General features: G+C 48.5%; 1 protein-coding gene across 1 annotated transcript in view; it reads left to right on the plus strand.

Moving 5' to 3' along the window:
- KSR2 (kinase suppressor of ras 2) overlaps nt 1–14,701 on the plus strand; it is a 242,708-nt gene that overhangs the window by 118,524 nt on the left and 109,483 nt on the right. The window contains exon 5 of the mRNA XM_067550125.1: nt 1,060–1,241. Coding sequence (XP_067406226.1) covers nt 1,060–1,241 — 182 coding nt within the window. The remainder of the gene's footprint in view (nt 1–1,059; nt 1,242–14,701) is intronic.

Raw genomic sequence — 14,701 nt, forward strand, 5'->3', positions numbered from 1 at the left:
ATTTTTTCTTATTTATTTTGTGGATTTTTGAGGTTGCTTCAGAGTTTGTTTTTTTGTGGGAAAGGGTTTGGGTTGGTGTCAATGTTGTGTCATTTTTGTGATGCTGGATAGACCTGACCAAACAGGAAGGTTTTGTGCCCAGATTTGTGCACACAAACACCTATTTGGATGGGGTAGTACAGCTTGACAATCATAGTGGATGTGTTTTTAAAACAAACCTTTTGTAGGATCAGCTTAAGCACTGAGTTTTGAAAACGTAGCCCCAGAGTAACAAGCTTGTAAGAGAAAATATTTCCAAAGTTATCAAAGGTCAGTGCAGACTCCTGACTGATTTGTTCCTTTCCAAGTCTTGACTGAAAACAGATTTGAAGAATGAATTATGGTGAGGCTCCAATTCCCCAGAATGGCATGACATTTGTCTGTCACCGGGACTAGGGATTTTCCAGGTAGCAGTTGTGTCATTCCTGCAGGATGCTAAAGTTTGATGCTACCATGCAGTGTTAACATGCAGTAGTTTCAGGACTGTGAAAGGCAGTAAGGATAAGGCTGGAGTGTGATGTGATTTTTCTTAGCTTGTGTTACCATGTGAATAACAAACCAATGGTAATAACAATTTGCATTCACCTAGCACCTTCAATCCAGGGATCTCAAAGCGCATTATAAATGCCTCTACACTGGAATGTGGCTTGGAGGTAAGCCTCAGAACTGGTTCTGACTCAGGATTTCCAACACCCCTTCCTTCGGAAATGGGATCTGGTTCAGCTCGTTATTAAGATCAGGGGCCACCTGCAAATATGGATCTGAGTCCATGTTTGGATTTTGTGTGTTCCTGATGTTTGGGGTCATTCCGATGTGTGGGGACCTGGGTTTGGACCCATCTCTTTGTAGGACTAACACCATGTCTTTCTGTGCTTGTGTTTTAGTCAGACACATACTAGTGTTTCCCTGAGTGGATGCCTGGCTTGCTAGCGCTTTTCCCCTCTCGCCTGTTTACCATAAGAAAATGTGTCCTGTTTCCTTTCCTGCTCTTCTTCATTTTTCTCCTTCTCTTTTTCTTAGAGCAAAGAAAAAGAACAAGCCCCTGAACTTAAAGATTCACAACAGTGTGGGAAGCTGTGAGAACATCCCTGCTCAGCGCTCTCCCCTCCTGTCCGAGCGCTCCCTGCGTTCCTTCTTTGTGGGATACCCGCCTCTCCTTCCTTCCACTCCTCCTGTCCACACTGAAGCCACCTTCTCAGCAAGTAAGTCAGACCAGCTCAGAGGAGAGCCACTGATCGGGATCACGCGTCTCTTTCCTTTACAGTTTGTGAAGTTAGGCATCTAGCGTGCTCCACTTCTGCTCAGGTGGGCAAGGAAGAGCAGAGTGGAGGCAGGAGGTTTCAGGATTCTGGTTCTGCAGCCAGTTGTAGATAAATGGCTTAGAAAACGTTGGTAAATATCGCATGTATATCTGCCCTGTGCACTTCTCTCATTGGTTTTGCAGAGGGAAACTTGTTGCTCTAAATATTGACTAGTGATCTAAGAATTGTTAGAATGAAGTATGGTGTGTGTGTGTACATATGGTGTGCGTGTATATAAATATTGAGGTATTAAATATAAGTGTGCATATATAAAATATGCAGACAGACACAAATCCAACCCTTCCTATAGCCCCAACCACAGGTCTACATTTCAGTGCAGTTCTGGAGAACCATTGCTCTAGGCCCTGATTCAGAAAAGCACTTTGGGATTTTAGGACACTGAAGGATTCATAAAACCTGTTTCGTTTTGGTTACACAGGTCTCCCATGGAATTGCTGCTGATTCTGGCTCTCAGCTTTGAACATTCAGGGCCAGTTTTTCAGTGGGGTTCCTTTAGTGCAAACATAAGCCTTGTCAGCAAACACTGGTTCTGTGTCTGTGACCTGTTTTGCATACAGATTTCTTCAAATGCTGTTGAGAAAGCCCACCGCAAACTTGGGCCCTGCTATAAAAGGTTTGAAACAATCTGTATTGGGTCAGTGTCTTTTTAAAATTTCTTCCTACATGGTATGTTTTTCCTCTCTTTGATGCTAGTGGCAAAAAACCTCCATTGTATTCAGTGGGAGGATTGGGCCCTGTTTGTAATGTCCATAAATAGATGGCGTTACAGCAGAATATACTGTGTTCCAGGCTGCTGGGCTACTTGTGTACATTCTGCTGGTGCTCAGATGGCATGGTGGCGTGTGAGTGGGTGGCAGGTGGACGGATTAGCCCTGGATCCAAGGGGAGGGGAAAACACTTTTAGATTCTGACCCTTTTTTTCCTAGCCCCAAGCCAGAGTCCTGATTAATTTTGGAGCAACTGAAGCTTTTACAGCACATCTGTGAGTATAAAGATAAACAGAACCCACCCATAGAATGCGGGGAAGTCACTGGAGAGCTAGATATCATACACATGCCAAGTGAAATGGATGTGTACATCTGGCACGGGGCCTGCCACTTATTTACCGGTTCTTTCTGCTTATTAATGTTCAGTTAAGCCAACTTTCTCTAACTCTTTTCGCTCACTTTCTACTGTCTCACCGCTCCAGCTGTTAATGACTGTCTTTCCCCCTCTCACCTTCACATTTTTTTCTCTTTCTGTCTGTCCTTTTCTTTTCCTCCCTTTGACCTGTTCTTTTCATTTTACTTTATTTTCATTTCCTCCTTTTTTCCTCCTCTCCATAGGGCTCTCTGATTCCCCCTCTTTGCTTCCTGTTTATTTCCTAGTCTTCATATTCCAATCTTTTATTTTGCCTTTCTCCGCTCCCTTCTCACTCAGTTTCTCAGGGCACTGGGGAGTCTGTGAGATGTTTGAGATGTTGCTTGCACAAGCTGTGGCATCTCCCACGGCATTGCACATCCTTACGCAGACCCCCTCCCCTTCCCCAGCAGATCCTCCTCTCACAATATTCCCACCAGGGAGCATGTGCCAAGGAGGGAAGGTGCCAAGAAACGGGCATCTAGATACCGTGGTATTTGGCATCCTATAAATACCTAAGCTAGAAGAAATGCGATCTGGAGCAGCTGACAGCAGGGTCTGTGCACATGAGCTTGTTGTCCTTTGGGCATGTTTTAATCAGGGGTAGGTGGTACTGCTGTGGGGGAGAGAGGCGGATACACAAAGAACTAGGGAGTGGGTAAGTGGAAAGCACCCCTCAGCTAAAAAGCAAGTTGGTCCCGTAAGTCAGCTATAGCCATGCTTTTCTCTGGAGAAACGACATTTCCCCCTCCCTATAGGAAGGAATGCAACCAGCTGTCTCTATAAAAAGCTGCTTCTATGTATGCAGCCAAAAATAAATGGTGGAAGGGGGAGTGTGTGCATGTGTGGGCTCTCTCCTTGCCCCATAGGCGTGAGGCTCTGTGGGTAAGAGGCTGATGAGGCAACACATGGCAATCAGGAGGAACAGAATTCAGCATGCAGGGGGTTAAATCTGTAGTGCTGCACCTGGCAGATTACACACACAGCATCTCCTGCTGTTTTTAATTAGAGCTAAGCCTTATTCTCCAGGCAGGGCACTGGGAATTTACCAGGCGTTTTCCTGGCTGGATTAGATAGAGCAGATATCTGGGTACTGCAATCTGTCGGGTGTTGGGTGTGCAGGGATCCCGGGTCCCTAAATCACAAAGCAATGCCACTGCAAGCATAGCTTGCTGCTGGGGAAGCAGTCAGGATCGTCAGTTTAGTTCAGATACACAACCTGGGGCTTTCCCCCCAGTTACAGAGAGAGCATCTCCTCAGCGATTTAGCATTCGGGGCTCACGCTTCATGTGAAAGGGTGACAGGGGAGTCTGTCCGCTTCAGAGTGCAGAGATAGCTGCAGGACAAGAGGCCTTGGGAACATGAAGCTGCCACTCTAGAAGAGGGAAAAGCACATGATTCCCAAATGGGCTCCCAGGTTCCCTGATCTCCAGGACTGAGAAGGCAACAGGTTATGAATATGTGGAGGTTACTTTAAGCCAGGGTGATTAATTTAAATTGTGGCCATTTAAAACGGTGATTTAAATCACAAAGTGGAAAGCCTCGATTTGAATAATTGATTTTAATCAGCCTTTCCATTTGTACTTCACTTATTGTCTAAGGAAAGGAAGAAAGGTCCATTCTCTTTGGTTGATAAAACCATTAAAACATGTTGATGAACAACTAAATACAGCCTTTACACTAGCTTTCGTACATGTTTTGCTACCTCGGACGGTAGGCTATAACTATATACAGTTCTTTAAGCAAATATATAGCTTTATATTTTCAGATCCTTATTAATTGTACATTTTGGTGTGTTAAAAAATGGTGAATGGTATATTGCTTCTTTACTAGATAATGACTTTTTGCTCATGATTTGTGTCAAAACTGCATTAGGAGGGTAACTGGAATTTAATTAAACACACAAAACCAGCATACTTATTTTGTATTGAAATGTTTTAAAAGATTGTAGTAAGTTTAGGCCTTAACACATTTTTTGTATTACATTCAGATTTCATTTTAAACAAGTGTATTTTTAAAAAGAAAAACGTATAATAATTTATATAACCAAATTAAAACAATCCAAATGTAAATATATAAAATCTGATTTTTAATTTTTTTTAAAATCAATTTTTATCCACCCCGCTGTAACCCTTCCTGCCCACTCTTTGTTCTCCCCATCCCAGCAAGCCTACCCATCCAGTGGTAACTCTTTCAAACCCTCCCCATCATTGCCTCTGGAGCACTGGCAGAATTCCAAGGGCTGTGCTCCTCGGAACTGGAATGCAAATGCCAGAAAAGTTTTAGGTGCAGATGACCCAGTAGCTTGAGGTTTGGTTTCCTCCTGTGCAGGAAAATGCTCAATCTGTTTTCAAAGCCAGCGTGAAAAACACTTAGGAACTCATCCTCCCTTGTCAAGCTTTACATTGTACCCATCTGCTTGGCCAGCACCCCCAGCCTTGCCTGCCTGCTTGTCCATGTCTTGCACCATGGGCCCTTCTTTCACAGGGCCCTCTATGCGTGGGGCCACTTCCCTCAGCTCATTAAATTGCAAGGGCCCCACGCTGTCTGCATTTTAGTCCCTCAAAGTCTCACTTCCACAGTGCTGACTTGTCTGTCCATTGCCTATTGTTATGCCCTGTTGTCTGCTCCTGTCTTCCTCAGATTTCAAAGGATCATCCTCAAGTGTTTGGAAAGCACCTAGCATGGAGTGGACTTTGCTTTAAACAAATAGTTAATGATAACATTGTTGATCACAGTAGCTTTGCAAACAGCCCACACAGACTCCACTCCCCTCCTTACCAGCTCAACTAGCCTTGGTGGACACTCGTGTTTTTGTCACCAACTAGGTCAGACTTGCTCAGAGCAGAGTGGTTAAAGATGCTAGTGTCTTGTCTATAATGGAGCTTCCACCTTTGCCAGCAGCAGGCGCGCTGCACAGGGCAATATTGCACAGGCAGTATTGCACAGGGCAACAGTGGGGACGGTTAAGAAAAAGCTCAGTGTCGATACTGGGGTGCAGCTCTCCTTCGCCCCTTGGAACACAAAAAGACAATGTCTTGATGAAGGGATCGAGGATCAGCTTTGCAGGCGGCCTTCAGAACTGGAGGTTCCTGTGAGGCCATTTGTTTTGCATACACTGTACGTCAGCAGTGACGCAGTATGCCCTGCTTATCGACTTATCCCCAGCACGGCACCTGGGGGGAGAGTTTTGTTCATTAGCTGGAGAGCAGCCCTGCAGTCATGACTCTCATGGCCCTCCTGTGAAGCAAGGATCTTGTGATCTTCCCCCCAAATCATCTGCCTTGTGAAATCGTTCAAGGTTCAGCAATCGTTTCTGGCATTCCCTCACTCCCATTTCTTTGGCTGCAGGGTCAATGGGACGTAGCAAGAGTGCTGATGGCTGGTGATATTATTTATAGAGATGTCCAACTACCTGACTCTTAGTGGCACAGCTAGGAGATTTGCCTGGAGTAAGGACATTTTTGTGTTCTGCATCAAACCAATTTATCTTGCTGCCCAGAATGATGGTGAGTAGTGGACCAGAAACCAAGAAATGAAGTCCATTCTCAGCAAGCCATTGACGTGTCTCACTGCATTAGGTTCCCTTATCCATCAGTATTGGGTTACACCAGGTAGTGGGATAACCTGATGCAATGTGGCCTCACAGGAACGTGATACAATGAGAAGTGATGGACTAGTAAATGACTGACCTTTTTCTGGAGAGGTGGATTTTTCTCCTCCTCCTCCCCCTTCAGTCCTGGCAGGTCATCCATTGACATTTTGAGGTGTATGTTTGCATGATCAGTGGATGGAAGCTGTGACTCGTCTGGCAAATTATTCACATAGGATAGTGGATCTTGCAGTCCACTCTTTACCAAAGCAGTAATAACATTAATGCGTTTAGTGCCAATCCTGTTCAAGGTGCTTTACAGACAAGATCCCCACACCAAAGATCTGGCAGACTATTGGGAAGTTGTTAGTTCAACAATTTAATTTACATTCCCACTCCTCCACCCCCCAATCTATCTTAACACTCTGTTGGAGGCAAGACAACTGGAGGTAGTGTACTCTAGGGGGTAGGGCAACTAGACTAGGAGTCAGGAGACCTGGGTTTTTGTTCCCAGTTCTGCTACTGATCTGCTGGGTGACCTTAGGCATGTCACTTCATTATTCTGTGCCTCTGTTTTTCTTCCCATCCTTTGTCAGTTTACAGTCTAACTGCACCAAACATTTTGGCTCTGGTCTGTCTCTCTGTCTGTACAGGGCTAGAGCAAGTCTCTGCTGGAGCGTCTAGGTACAATTGTAATAGAAATACCTTTTGTGAGCCTGCTAGGGACATTCCTGCTTTTCACCCCCTTGCCGGTGACAGGAGTGGTTAGTTGCTTCCGCCCAGTCAACCCTCTGCAAACACAGCTCCGAGGAGCTTGTTCTTCCAAACCTCGATCTGTTCAGTTTTTCGCACCCCTGATGAGTTTGACTGTTTGGAGGTAATGACAGGAGATCGACTGCATCCTGCATTTCCATCTCCTGAATTGCCTTAAAGTGACATCTTTCTGTGGAGCAGGCAGCCAAAGAGCAGTGACCCAGCAGAGAGGTGACTGGTCACACAAGGGGACTGCAAAGCGCCAGCAATGATGTCAGCAAAGCCAACAGATGTTCTAGTGGGAGAGAAATATATCGCTGCTCCGCAGCAGGGAGCGATGCCTTGCCATTCAGTTGCTGCTCTGGAGCCTGGAGTTACAGTTTGGGGGTGACTTCAAATCATCACCCCCTCCAGAAAGCTCTTTGACACCCCCGGAGAACAGATAACACGTCTGTAGACAGCAGCCTGATTGGTATCGATCTTGAGGAAGTCTGGCCGTGGAGATCTGCATGACAACGAAGGATGCTGCTCACCACCCTTCCTGTGAAACAAGCCGTTGGGAGTGTTAAAAAGAGAGTGATTGTACGGTGCAGTTTACGGGGGAGAGAGGGTTATGACAAACAGCGCAGAAGCGTATTTGTTTGGGGGAAAACATCCCTGCAGACCATCTGTCCTCTGACCCTACCGAGTCTGGGTCTGTCAAATGCAGTGGTTGGGGGCAGCACTGGCCTAAGTGCAGCACACATCACGTCCGTCCCATCAGGGGCACTCTGCATCCCTCCTTGTTCTGCCCAAGAGGCCTTATTTCAGCTCATCTAGCGACATGGCTCCCATCTCTGAGCGCCTCGCTGTCATTAACGAGTCACTGAACCTCCTTAACCTGCAGTAGGTCGGCATTATTCTCCCTGTTTGACAGATGGGGAAACAGAGGCACAGACAGATTAAGCCTAGGTCCCATAAGGAGTCCATGGTAGGGCTTTGATCTCCAGGGTCCCAGTCCAGTCTTAACCATGAGGCCACCCTTCCTCCTGGCATTCATGCACCTAATCCCTTGGTGGTAAAAGCAGACTCCAGAGGAGTGTTCCACTTATGGCTTGGCTGTGCACACTAAAACCATGTTCATTGCTCCCCTTTCGAAGGCAGGACATGATCCACATCCTGCGCTGTTGCCTGTAAGGGTCTGCGCTGTCACTCTGGAGACTCCAGGGCAGCACGAGCACTTTTGGACCCAAATCCATTGGGCTTCCCTTCGGAATTTGGATTCATTTCCCTGCCCCTTCCATGGTTCCCCTTTAAATTGGGGGACTCCCCACCCAGCTGCAAGCAGAAGCTGCACATCCATAGGGTCAGAATGCCACCTTTACTGAGCTCTGTCCTATTAACAAAAAGAGTAATACCAACATCCCCTTGCATGAACTCCCAACCTAAGCCTTCTCCCTGGGCTTAATTGTTCCTAGGATTCCTGCCCTTCACTGCTCTGTCTCATACCCTTCAATCCTTACAGGGTGTGTCTGCTCTTCGAACAGAGGGTCTGAGTCCCAGCTTGAGGAGACGTACCCACGCTACCGCTGATCGAGCTAGCCTGCTAGAGTGGGAAGGGCTAGTCGCCCCGCGTACATACCTGTCTGACACTGGATGTGGGCTGGCTGGCCCCTCCTGCTGCTTGTGCTGCCGGGACCACCCTTCATTTTTAGTGCCCTCGTTCAATCAGCGCTACTGCGGGGCTGTCTCCTCGAGCTGGGAACCACACCCCCAGCTCCACCTGTCGACGCATCCACCACCATCAGGGCGGGACCTCATGAGCCATACCTGCCCCACCCACTCAGCGGCTGCCTGCAGGGATTCCAACCCCTGCCAAATGCAAAACTGCCCCCCATCCCTCATGGGGTGATGATATCCCTGGGAGGAGGGACGGAGAAGATTCAGCCTGTTACGCTGTCCTGTTCCGGAGGCACGTTGGTACGTGTCAGCAGTGAGGATCCTCACCAATAGCTTAGCGAGGAAGTCAAGCATATACCTGTGTTTTTCAGAAGAGCGGTTTGAAAATGCCTGCTCTGCGTGTGTGTTGTAGGAGCAGCAGAGCAATACCTGGTCTGAATTGCTAAGGAATTACTTGTTTCATCAGGCTTGTCCGTGCTATTACTGCCAGCAAACAGCATGATCAGCACTTTAAGAAAAAACCCTATTTGTCTGGCAGAAGAATAGTCTCAGGGTGCTTTCCTTCTGACACCGGCTAATCATACTGCACGCACCTGTCTGAGCTCTCTGCAGTCCTTATCAGAGCCCCAGCTAATGTGCTTTTGGAGGGTTTATTTTTTTAACTGATGATGGGCCCTAATTAGAATGAATCTTAAAAGATGCACAACGCCACAGGGCAAGGGAAAAGGAGGGCATTTAATTACCAAACAACTGTGCTTTCACAGCTCAGCCTGATTGTCGGTGGCTGGCGGGGGGAGGGGAGAGACACCTCACTTATGGCACAGGCAGAATTTCCATGAGCAAAGATCAGTTTGCCTGTCTGGACAGTGTCGTTGCTCTAATTTGGCGTGTCAGTGCCAAAAGGCAATGGAGAGGGGAAAGCCATCACCAGTGGGGAGGATGTGAATTCGAGCCTGGCTCCAGATTGGCACAGAACTGCTGAATTTCGTGACTTCAAATCTCATTGTGGGATGGTGAGAAATAGGTGCCTGCTTGCTATGCCAAATGTGTTTCTGTTTGGGACCTGGAAGTTCCTTTCCCTTTAGGCTGTACATTTTCCTCCATGCTGTTTCTCTATTGAGCTTTGTAGAATGGACCATTTTCCCCCAATGGCTGCAGGGTCTCTGCAGTTTTCCTGATAACCAAGTGGCATTATGCCTGTCTTGCTTTGCTGCAGGGATTTAACTACCTGGGATAAGCCAACTTGCACCTTTATATTGTCTTTTGTCCAGTGATCTCAAAGAACTTTGCAACCACCAACTAATTAAGGCAACACAGCATCCCTGTGCAACAGGGAAGGGACATAGCTGAAGAATAAATACTCTGAGTGGAAGAGGAGCCTTTGGTTTGACTAGATCCAGTTATTATGCCCCAGGGGTCACAGCATCTCTGCCTTACAACACTGCCACCCCTTTCTCAGGAATGTGTATCAGCTGCAGAGGTATTTTTACTCTGGGATGGATACATTATATTTATTGTCCTGTGAATTTGTTGTGGCAGGTCCCCCTCTCAGACCTTGCCTGCGTCCTAGGGTGGATAATTATATGAATAGTCTGTGCCTGGCACATCCGGCATTCCTGAGCTACACCTTCACCAGGGTGTCTTGGAGAGGCTGTGTGTCATTCATGTTTTTCTCTGCTTCTGCAACTCCTTAGCACTTGGGATTCTCCCCTCCTTCACTCCCCTGGAGCACCCCACTCTTGTGGGTGTGTATCAAGCTGCTAGCGTCCTCTGGAATGGATTAACAATCAGCTCTCCTAGATATGCCCTCCCACCAGGCTGTATGTGGCGAACTGCTATCCTTTCCCCTCCTCAGGCAGAGGGACGCACCATCTCATCCGGTTAACCAGAGAGTTCCCCACTTGTACCCTTCCTTTTGGGGGGCTGGCCCCTGAGCAGGTGAGTATTTTCTGGCTGCAGTGTTGGAATACACCTGTCAGCGTTAGAGACGGTGGCTCTAGGTAGAACTTAACTCCCTTAACTCCCACCAAGCACAAGTTATTTTCCCAAATACATCACTTGAAAATCTCAGTTGGTGCCAATTATTCTTTGTATTTTGGTGTGTAGGAGACTGAAGTGTTGTGGCCCCAGAGAGAACAGGCAGGACCGAGATGCCACCAAGGCCTGAGGCCCTTGCAGTGGCAGAGAACTGATGGGGTGGGAGCAGGGCCGTCCCTAGGGGAGTGCGGGGCCCGAGGCAAACCACACTGTGTGGGCCTCCCGCCTGGTCCAGCGCACAGCCAGGAGGCAGGCTGCAGCCCCCGCTTCCTGCCCGGTCTGGCCTGGGACCCCTCAACGCGCAGGGCCTGGAGCGGTCATCCCAATTCGCCCTGCCCTAGGGACGGCTCTGGGTGGGAGAGGCCCAGATGATCCTAGCAGGGGAACCCTGCTCCATGCTGCAGAGGAAGGTGAAAACCTCCCCAGGTCCTGCCAGTCTGACCTGGGGAAAATTCTTCCCTGACCGCAGACCTGGCGGTCAGTGTGATTCTATGCGTGGGAGCCAGAATCACCAGCCGAGCACCCAGAAGAAGAGGATTCTTTGTACCACCTCAGACATTGGTCCATCCTGTCCAGTATCCTGCCTCCAGCTGTGGTCAAGACCTGATGCTTCAGAGGAAGGAGGAAAAAACCAACCAACCAACCCACATTGAGTATGTGAGGGGAAAATAGTCCTTCCTGACCCCTGCAGGTGTCTGGCTGAATCCCTGAAGGCTGATCATACATATTGTCTTAAAATGGAGAGCTGCAAGTGAACTCATCATTAGAGTGAGCCAGGAATGTCTCTCCCCATGGCCTGGAAGGAGAACCAACTCTGTGAATGTCCCCCCGCCCTCCCTCCCAGGGTTTCTTGGGCCTTTTGGGTGGTCTCCAGTCTCTCCGGTTGTTGCGCGCACACACATACATGTCAGGGCTTTCTCCCCTGAATGCACAGTACATTCTTGATGAGGCGTGAGGTACATGAAGCCTGGGAAGGCTTCGCTGAAGAAGTCTCACCTGGTCCCTCTGCTTTGGCACTGCTCACCTCTCCCCTCTCCCCACAAGCTCTTTTCTTTGCCATGTTATGTGGATTTATCTCCCCTGGTCCTTCCCCAGATCTCTCTCACTTTCGCTCAAGCTGCCCCACTCAACCTGATTTCAGAGTTGTCCCCTTCCTTCTGCCAGTGGAAAACCCCCCACGCTTGGTGGGGGAGGGTTTTGAAATCTGGATCTGAAATTTCTGGCTTAGCCCCAGAATTAGTTAGTAGTGAGATTGCTCAGAGTGGTTGATGCCTCTTTGCCCTCTCTGTCTCTCGTTGAGTTCAAGAGAGCTAGAGATTGAGAAGCCACCTTCCCGAGACTCGCTGTACGTACTTATTGGGCGGTGCTGTGCTCTGCTGACTGTTCCTGTCCCCTGTGCTAGCGGCATGTCTGCTTAGAGAGGGGCCTGAGACCAACCCTGGATCCCCACACCGTCCTGTCTTTGGGGAAAGGGTATAAATCCAGGGGGGGATCAGAGTTCTGTGCCTCAGGCCCATCTCCAATAGGACCTGTCCCAGCGACTGGGAAAGCCCCGGCAGAGCTGGGGAAGCAATGTTTCTCATGGGATAACAATGCTGAGTGGCCCTTGGGTTATTGGCCAGACTGTCCCTGCCCCAGCCTGGTACTGAGGGGGATGGACTGGTCCTGACAGAACATCCTGGAGAAATGCGGTCATGGGCATTGTGACACCCCATGGATGAATCCTGCCCTCTCTGAATGGCTGACCACTGAGATCTCTGCATTTTAACTGATCTCACACTCAAAGTCTCAGCCTTACTGTCTGCCCCCAGCCAGCTCCAGTCCCCCTTGGGGCTAGTTCTGCCCTTGTTACCCTGGTTCCTCTGGTTTCTTTGGAGAACTCAGCTTCATCTCCTGAAACAGGAGCCCTTTAATTTCACCTCCCCTCCGCCCCCAGCTCCGGTTAGCTCAGAATAAGTTTGGTATATTGCTGGCTTGGCCTTTACTCAATCACTCTAAGGTCTGGGCTGGAGCAGAAGGCTTTGGGCAAGTACGAATGATGTATAGGAGGCAGCACTTTGCCTGCGGTGTGAGACTCCCACTTGCAAACACACTGCCCTGCCCTGGGAATGTACACAAATCCCCTGCAGCCTTGCTATTAGGATCCTTCTGGGCTTTATTTGTTTAACGCAAGGTGTATTTATCCGAGGGGCGAGTTTGTCAGAGCTGCATTAACTCTGCACTCATGGCTCCCCCCTTTTCTTGCTCTTGGCTGGACTGTCCAGGCTTCTCAAGTGAGCAGGAATCAATATTGCTAACCCTTCTGCGGCAGGCTTTCATTTTGATGTTGCTCCGGCTACATGTTCTTGTGGGTCAGGACTCTGGGGATCTATCCCTGGCTCTGCCACTGACTCATTGTGTGGCTAGCGGCGAATCGCTTGCCTTGGTTGTGCAGCAGTCTCCCAATCCATTCAATGCTTAAAAATACCTTCCTAGCGGACAGGTTTGTTTCATCAAGAAATAGTTTCCGTGTGAGCTGCAGGTGCTGAGGTTCCTACTGCGCTCCTCATGTCTTAGATGTGCTTTGTTTACTGGTACTTGGATTGCTGTGAAATTCCTCTTCCCTCACCTCCTGAAAAGCAGACATTATGGCATGTGCTCAAGCACCTTGCAAGCTAGGGCTACATCTGTGCTGTGGGCCAGGGGTTCAATTCCCCTCCTCGATGTACATACTTGCTCTAGCTCTCAGTGAGATAGCATGGGTATAAATCGTAGCGTAGCAGCAGCGGAGGCATGGTTGAGCTGTCCCGAATACGGACCCGCCTGGACCCCATGGATACATACTCGGGGGCGGGGGCTAGCCCTTCTTGCTGCCCTTGCCACCATGGCTGGGCTATTTTTAGCGCACTAGCTTGATCAGTGCTAGCCCGAGTATGCCTACATGAGCTGGGAATCACAGCCCCAGCTCCAAGTACAGATGGACCAAGGGTCTGTCTGCGCTGGAGTAAAAGACTCACGGCTTGGCTGCGGCCAGCCCGGGTCACTGACTGGAGCTCATTGGGCTCAGGCTGCGGTCCTAAAAATGGCTGAGTAGCTGTTCGAGGCCAGGCTCCAGTCCAAGCCTGAATGTCTGCACAGCAGTTTTACAGCCCCGGGAGCCCAAGTGGGGGCAGCAGCGGGTGTTTAATTGCTGTGTAAACGTACCTGAAAAGCCCCCTTGTTAGTGGCCAGTTCTCCTTTCAGTTCTAGCTGTACATATGCGTGCACAAGGCACTGAATCCTGCTCTCTGTCACTTCCCCCATGCAACCACGCTGACGGTGATTCGGAGCTCACCTTTATGAGTGTAAAGTTGGTGTGATTCACCGCAGTGAATGGGGCACAGCCGTGTAAAGCCAGCGTTAAGTGTGAAACCACAATCTAGTCCAGTTGATTCAGGTGTGAAGTGATAGCAGAATATGAGCGTCTATCTTCCCTGGCAGGCGTATCCTGCTAAGGCAAGTTCCTCTTTCCAAAAGCTGACTGCCACAGCATCATTAATGACAGTCCTGCTGTCTGTCTGCTCTGTGCATCAGCACTACAAAGACACACTGGCAAACGTCAGGTCCCGAGTGTGGAGGATTTCCAGTTGTGGCAATGTTGTGCAGAGATGAAAGAATACTGCTTTGTCGGATTAAGTCTAATTGTCCTTATAAGGCTGAAAATGGAGGGCAAATCATAATGTAAGTATTTAAACCAGGAAAGTGACTGAATATGGCATGCCTGCTATATAAATAGGATTGTCACGCTGCAACAATGAGATGCCATTATTATAAAGTGACTTCTGTTTTCCTGCCGAAGAGAAATTCTGAAAATAGCTATGCCTTGTGCACCTCCGATGCTTTTGATGAGCAAATTTGTAAAATCTGAGCTGAAATTTCAATGCCGTTGAGTCTTTAAGCTCCCATGTAGTATAACACAATAAATGTTGCGGTAGCGTGGTACACAGTAAAGCAAACCTGCACAGACCCAAGTGCCTGGGATCTGTCTAGAAATGGATGCAGGTGTTAACATTTTCAGGTTTTTCATTTGAAAATCCAGGCAGCAGGTCAAACCCTTAAACTTTAATTCTGTATCCAAATGATGCCATACGGTGGAATGCTGCCACTACTGCCTGTCTGTCTAGATGTTACTATGTCTCCCATCGTCACAGTATCGGAGTGC

The sequence above is a fragment of the Emydura macquarii genome, unplaced genomic scaffold (genome assembly GCF_026122565.2).
Source record: "Emydura macquarii macquarii isolate MOO-44397 ecotype Brisbane River unplaced genomic scaffold, CSIRO-AGI_Emac_v2 contig_1254, whole genome shotgun sequence".
NCBI lineage: Eukaryota > Metazoa > Chordata > Testudines > Chelidae > Emydura > Emydura macquarii.